Source organism: Lathyrus oleraceus, chromosome 7 (assembly GCF_024323335.1).
Source record: "Lathyrus oleraceus cultivar Zhongwan6 chromosome 7, CAAS_Psat_ZW6_1.0, whole genome shotgun sequence".
NCBI lineage: Eukaryota > Viridiplantae > Streptophyta > Magnoliopsida > Fabales > Fabaceae > Lathyrus > Lathyrus oleraceus.
Genome location: NC_066585.1, coordinates 525,020,731 through 525,027,198, shown reverse-complemented (window position 1 = coordinate 525,027,198; position 6,468 = coordinate 525,020,731). Strand labels below are relative to the sequence as shown.

General features: G+C 36.1%; 2 protein-coding genes and 1 non-coding gene across 3 annotated transcripts; 1 reads left to right on the top strand and 2 right to left on the bottom strand.

Moving 5' to 3' along the window:
- Window positions 1-236: 236 nt before the first annotated feature.
- On the top strand, window positions 237-3,479 carry LOC127108475 (pentatricopeptide repeat-containing protein At3g54980, mitochondrial). The gene has a single exon (XM_051045946.1). It carries the CDS (start codon window positions 455-457, stop codon window positions 2,930-2,932), a length of 2,478 nt encoding a protein of 825 aa, XP_050901903.1. The 5' UTR covers window positions 237-454; the 3' UTR covers window positions 2,933-3,479.
- A 236-nt stretch (window positions 3,480-3,715) lies between these two features.
- On the bottom strand, window positions 3,716-3,788 carry TRNAK-CUU (transfer RNA lysine (anticodon CUU)). The gene has a single exon. It is a non-coding gene; the product is annotated as a tRNA-Lys (tRNA).
- Window positions 3,789-4,069: 281 nt separating this feature from the next.
- LOC127104739 (uncharacterized) lies at window positions 4,070-6,463 on the bottom strand. Its single transcript, XM_051041906.1, has 4 exons — window positions 6,319-6,463; window positions 5,987-6,069; window positions 4,796-5,861; window positions 4,070-4,650 (listed from the first exon to the last, which is right to left on the bottom strand). Exons 1-4 carry the CDS (start codon window positions 6,461-6,463, stop codon window positions 4,070-4,072), a joined length of 1,875 nt encoding a protein of 624 aa, XP_050897863.1.
- Window positions 6,464-6,468: the final 5 nt, after the last annotated feature.

Here is a 6,468-nt window from a genome sequence, read left to right as displayed (position 1 = left end):
ACAAATAAGTCCGATTGAGACTTTTTCTTATCCATCGCAATTAGAGTCACAATATTCTTATCCATGACAATTAGAGTCGCATATATTGTCATGAGAGCAAGTAACTTACCAAATTAATGTTAAAGTTAAAAAAACAAAAGGAAAACAAGTAAAAAAAAATATAAAATATCAAAAGCGAATATTAAGAAAAATGAAAAAAGAAAAATCATGAAAATTTTATTTAAGCCATGAAAATTTGATTGAACCTTCTCATCGATAACTCACTCTCCTTAAACAATACTCGTCCCCGCCGATCACACTCAGATTGAAAAATTGAATTCTTGTCCCCGCCATCTCTTCACCATCTCTAACATGTCACTGAATCATTAACGTTGTTGCATTCCGAATTGCCAACAAACAATGAAATAAATCACTATTATTTCTGAAAACTTCAAATTTATTCTCAGTCGACAACATGCGAATGAGGTTTTCCAACAACCTTACCTCAATCCCTCCGAACAATCTCCGCCGCCTCTTCTCCCAACTCTCCACCAACCCACCACCACCACAACATTTTCCCGACAAAATCAATTCACCAAAACCTCATCCCTCCACACGCCTTTCTCAGAATCACATCTTGGAAACCCTCTTAACCCACAAGTCCAACCCCAAATCAGCTTTCAAATTCTTCAAAACCGTTGAGAAAAAACGAGGGTTCGTTAAAACCGTTGATGTTTTCTGTTTATTGATTCATATTCTATCTTCCACCCCAGAAACTTACAGCTCTGTTCGAAATTTACTCAACGTATATGTTTCTAGTGATTCCAGTCCTTCTGCTAAGATACTTGTGGAACAATTGTTGGAGTGTTCAGGAAGGTATGGTTTTGAAACGGATTCGAGGGTTTTTAATTATCTTTTGAATAGTTTTGTTAGAGCTAATAAGATTACAGATGCTGTTGAGTGTTTTAGAACTATGTTAGATCATGATGTGGTTCCTTGGGTTCCGATTATGAATATACTTTTGACTGCGATGGTTAGGAGGAATTTGATTCGGAGTGCACGCGAACTGTTTGATGAAATGGTTGAGAGAGGGATGTATGGTGATTGTTATACTTTGCATGTGGTTATGCGCGCGTGTTTGAAAGAAGGGAAGTTTGAGGAGGCTGGGAAGTTTTTTGAAGAGGCTAAGAGTAGAGGGTTGGTGCTTGATGCGGCTGCGTATAGTATTGTTGTTCAGGCGGTTTGTAAGTTACCGGACGTGAATTTGGCGTGTGGGTTGTTGAAGGAGATGAGGGAGTTGGGGTGGGTGCCGTCTGAGGGTACCTATAGTGCTGTTGTTTTTACTTGTGCAAAGCAGGGAAATGTTAAGGAGGCGTTGAGGGTTATGGATGAGATGGTGAGCGTTGGTTTACCTGTAAATGTGATTGTTGCAAGAAGCTTGATGAAAGCACATTGTGTGCGGGGAGATGTGAATCTTGCACTGAAGTTGTTTGATGAGATTGTTGAAGGTGGTGTTGCTCCTGACGTGATTATGTTCTCGAATTTGATTGATGGGTTCTCTATTATTGGGAATATGGAGAAGGCGTATGAACTTTACAGTCAAATGAAACTTATGGGAATCCAGCCAACTGTCTCAATTTTGAATTCTCTGCTGAAAGGCTTCCGGAAACAAAATTTGCTTGAAAATGCATATAGGTTGCTTGATGAGGCGGTTGAACTTGGTATTGCTAATGTTGTTACTTATAACATTGTTTTAATGTGCCTATGTGAATCCGGTAAGGTTGACGAGGCTTGTAATTTATGGGACAAGATGACGAGTCAGGGTATTACACCTTCATTAGTTTCGTACAACAACTTAATACTTGGTCACTGCAAAAAGGGTTGCATGGATGATGCATATTGTGTGTTGAATGATATTCTTGAAAGGGGTTTCAAACCGAATGTGGTTACGTACACTCTTTTAATAGATGGTTTTTTCAAAAAGGGTGACTCGGAGAGAGCCTTTGTTGTGTTTGAGCAAATGAAGGCTGCAAATATTGCACCCACAGACCATACATTTAACACCGCTATAAACGGCTTGTGTAAAACTGGCCGGGTGTCTGAGACATATGACAAGTTGAACAATTTCATCAAGCAGGGTTTTATTCCTACTTCCATTACTTATAACAGCATCATAAATGGATTTGTCAAGGAAGGTGCGATTGATTCTGCAATGTCTGCCTACCGAGAGATGTGCGAAAATGGAATTTCTCCTAATGTTATCACTTATACTAGTTTGATTAATGGATTTTGCAAATGTAATAAAATTGGTATGGCTTTGGAAATGCATAATGAGATGAAATACAAGGGTATGAAATTGGATGTTACTGCATATAGTGCTCTCATTGATGGTTTCTGCAAAATGCAAGACATGGGAAGTGCAAGCAAGTTTCTCGCTGAACTTTTGGACGTTGGTTTGACTCCAAACACAGTTGTCTATAACAGCATGATTAGTGGCTTTCGATATTTGGATAATATGGAAGCAGCGCTTAACTTGCACCAGAAAATGATACAGAATAAGGTTCCATGTGATTTGCAGATATATACCTCATTGATTGGCGGCCTTTTGAAAGAAGGTAAATTGAGTTTCGCTTTAGATCTTTACTCAGAGATGCTTTCCAAGGGTATCGTGCCTGATATCATCATGTATACAGTTCTTATAAATGGACTCTGCAACCATGGACAACTAAAAAATGCAGGCAAGATTCTAAAGGAGATGAATGGGAATAACATTACTCCTTCAGTTCTTGTATATAACACTTTAATTGCTGGACACTTTAAGGAGGGTAATCTGCAAGAGGCTTTTAGACTGCATGATGAAATGCTTGATAAAGGTCTTGTTCCTGATGATACTACTTATGATATTCTTGTTAATGGAAAACTCAAGATATCACATACTCTTGCTGGAGCTTAATTCAAATAAACTCTATTGCAAACTAGGCTTGAAATATGTCCAATCTTCCATTGTTTACAATGCACCACCGACACGTTAGATTGAAGACATGTCCACTATCCAACACTTGTCAGGGTTTGGCACCGACGTGTCAGTATCGTATCCGTGTTAGTGCTTCATAGATTGTTTACCTTATGGACTTGAAATTGTGGACCAAAACGCCGTTCACGACATCTTCCATAGAAGTTGTATTTCTCTCATTTTATTTATAGGTATCATTTTGTTATCATAGGAAAAGTAAGTTCTATCAGTTAGGTTATTTCTTTGGCAAGAGCATAATAATGTCATGGGCCAGATATTGGGCAGAGAATCAAGCTTTTTTGGTAGAAGCAGTTTCATATAGCTGCAATGTGGCACAGATTGTGGCTATTAGACATGGGAAGACACATAATTCAGGTGTGACCTGAACAGTCTTAGTGTTTCCTTTTATATATGGATTACATTTTTCCTTTCATTTTGTATGAGAGAGGAAATGTTCTAATTTCTATTGTTTGATGTTCTTGTTTTAGTGATTGTAACATATGGATTATTGTATTAACCATATTGATTTTAGCATTAGAAATGTGGATTATATAATTAATTTCAACAAAAATATTTATTAATACCAGAACATTAAGGAATGTGAATTATATAATTAATTTCAAATAAAACACTATTGTTTATTGGTTTAAAGTTTTCGAGTTTTATCAAAGTTAAATTTGGCCTTTTTGAATTTCAATCAATAAGAAAAAATAAAAACAAAGACGCCCACCGTGGGGCTCGAACCCACGACCACAAGGTTAAGAGCCTTGCGCTCTACCAACTGAGCTAGACGGGCTTGTTGATGATTGACTCAACCCAATTAATTAATCATTTCTAAAGTTAACAATATTCATGAAAAATTATAATGAAATAACTCAAATGAAAAGATTCACACAGCTTAAATAAGTAGTTACAATTCACCTTAATCACTTTACTTGATCAACTTATTTTTCAATGAAAATTAGTTATTGTTTAAAATTAGTAAATATTTCATACTTCTAAACTAAAAAAACAATTGATGTCAAAAGTGAAATGTACATAACTAAGAGAAAATTTATTATTGTTTCAATAACTATCTCACAAGCAAGCTAAATCCAACACAATTTCCTTAAGTAGATCATGAAAAATCATGTGATCCACCTCCAAACCAAAACATTCATCATAAAATTGAATGTTAACCCACCCATCATTTTTTGCTAAATCCCTACTTACATGATCATCTATCTTTTGACCAACTTTAAATCTCAAACACAAAGACTTACTCATATGAGTCCACACTTTATGGAGAATGTGACACCCTACCATAGAAGAGTAACCATATGACCTACCATAAATTTCCAACATTGTTTCATTAATCAAATCAAACAATACATGGTGATTACATTCACCACCTATTTTGCCACAAAATTCAGGATCATTTTCCATTTCTTCATATAGTGATGGATCAAGTGGAGTGTCTTTAGAATGCCATAGTGAGATGCTTTCATTGCTAGTGAATCCAGATATTTCAAGTACATATTTCACATAGTTGAATTCTTCTTTGAGTTTGGTGTCTACATGAATTTGAGGAATCTCATAGTTCAACTTCTTGGTTTGAATCTCCATTTTTTGAACCACATTGGTCGATTTATCACTAGACCCCGGCTTAGATATTGAACCTATCAACATTAAATAAAAAAAGTAAGTAACCGCAACACAAGCCCGTATTTAAGGGTGTGTATCGAGGGTTACTGCAAAGAGTCTAAAATTTAACACAGTTTATATGAGAAGTAGTAATAATCTCATAAATTATGAATATCATACCTGATGATTTGACAATATTACTAATCACCAAATCTTTTTTATCTATGATGGCAAAATTTTCTTGAGTCCAATCAGAAATATCTCCCTTCTGAGAAGCATAGGAAAAAGATTGAAGATCAGGTAATGAAAGAATTCTTTGAAGAGGTATCATCATTCTCAAGGGAGAAGGCTCCGTTGGTTTTCCGAATTTTAGTTTCTCTGATTGAGAGATTCTTGCTTCTGTTTTAAAGGTGTTCTTTAGCGTTTCACAATAACTTTCGAGCGGTTCTTGAAGAGACACGGACCTTCTTATGAAGCTTTTGTGTTGAACTTCTCTTTTACTAATAGGTTCTGTCAATTTCTTCAAAATTTCATTCTTCAATCGATCCGATATCCCTTGTCCTTGAGGAAGTTTATGAATGACCGAATCCATTGCAACGCGGATCTTTTCTTTACCGCTTTCGCCAGTTACATGCTCAATTTTTTGCTTGAGACTATTTTGACCCTTTGCAGAAACAGAAGAAAATTTAACATCTCTTACTATTATAAATGCTTCGTTCATATTGAAATTTCCATTTACTTTCACTTTTGCCACCGACGGCACGACCTGTTCACATGCTGTTTTTGTTGAAACAAATTGAACCGGCTTTTTTGTTTCGTTGTCGCTGTATAATCTTCGTTTCGCTTTTGTTTTTGATAATGAGTAAGGAAAAGGAAATGATTCAGACCTAGTTAGTGTTGTTTTTGCTCTTTGCAAATGCTGTTGTTTATGGAAGTGATAGACCAAAGGAAAGACGGGATCGTGACGAAATGTTAATAGTATTTTCTTGTTCATGTTGGTTGTTTCCAAACCGCCAACAAAATGCTTGCATAGATGAGTGGAAACACCAAATATATTCTTCCTTGCATTACTTTCCACTCTAAGTTTCTTTTTATCTGTAACTTGTGGCACAAGTAATTCGTTTTTCGCCGATTGTTGATGCTTGCAGCATAAGTTACATTCCGAGTAATCGCTGCTAGATGTAGCAGCATCACATTGTGACCATCCTTTTTCAACTGGAGAATGCTGTGTCACCTTTTCTTCAACCTGTCATGCTTCAAATTAGATGCTACTGTTAGAAGACACATTCGAAGACTAAGCTAACTGGCATAAGATACATTTGATGACCAAAGCGGAACGACAAAAACAATAACATGATGGTTAGAACTTACATTTAAGATGTTTAACTTGGCAAGGCTTAGGTTCTTCCTTTTGTCACAAGAGAAAGCTTCATTCCTTTGTGCAAGTACGGTTCCTACAATGAGTTTGAGTAATAAGTTTTCAAATGCCGGAAGGAAATGACATCTTTGATGTCTTGCACCATTACGATGACAAAATAAAATCTCTATTTGATTTGTCAAATTTAAACTGTCTTTAAATAAGGTCTCAGAAAACTTAAGACGACTCTGTGTTACATAACACAATCGATCGATTGAATTCCATGGCCAAATCTCAGGTGTTCATCGTTGATGTTGTAAGAGACGAGATGTAAAATTGTGCTTACCTGTAAGAGTTCTTTCGGAGTCGTCACAATTGTTGTATGCATGTCTTTTTTGTATGAAATGGTGACATAATGGATGGTGCTTAATAATATGAAAGAGGCTTTTACTATACTCAGGATATGAATCAGAATGCTTCTGCCTTCCCATGGTTC

Bases quoted from the DNA above. Each gene is read 5' to 3' on its own strand.
- LOC127108475 (XM_051045946.1), top strand. From the start codon at position 455: ATGCGAATGAGGTTTTCCAACAACCTTACCTCAATCCCTCCGAACAAT.
- LOC127104739 (XM_051041906.1), bottom strand. From the start codon at position 6,463: ATGGGAAGGCAGAAGCATTCTGATTCATATCCTGAGTATAGTAAAAGC. The intron at 6,070-6,318 runs GTAAGCACAATT...AACTCATTGTAG, and splicing joins CTCCGAAAGAACTCTTACAG to GAACCGTACTTGCACAAAGG. The intron at 4,651-4,795 runs GTATGATATTCA...TAATGTTGATAG, and splicing joins TAATATTGTCAAATCATCAG to GTTCAATATCTAAGCCGGGG.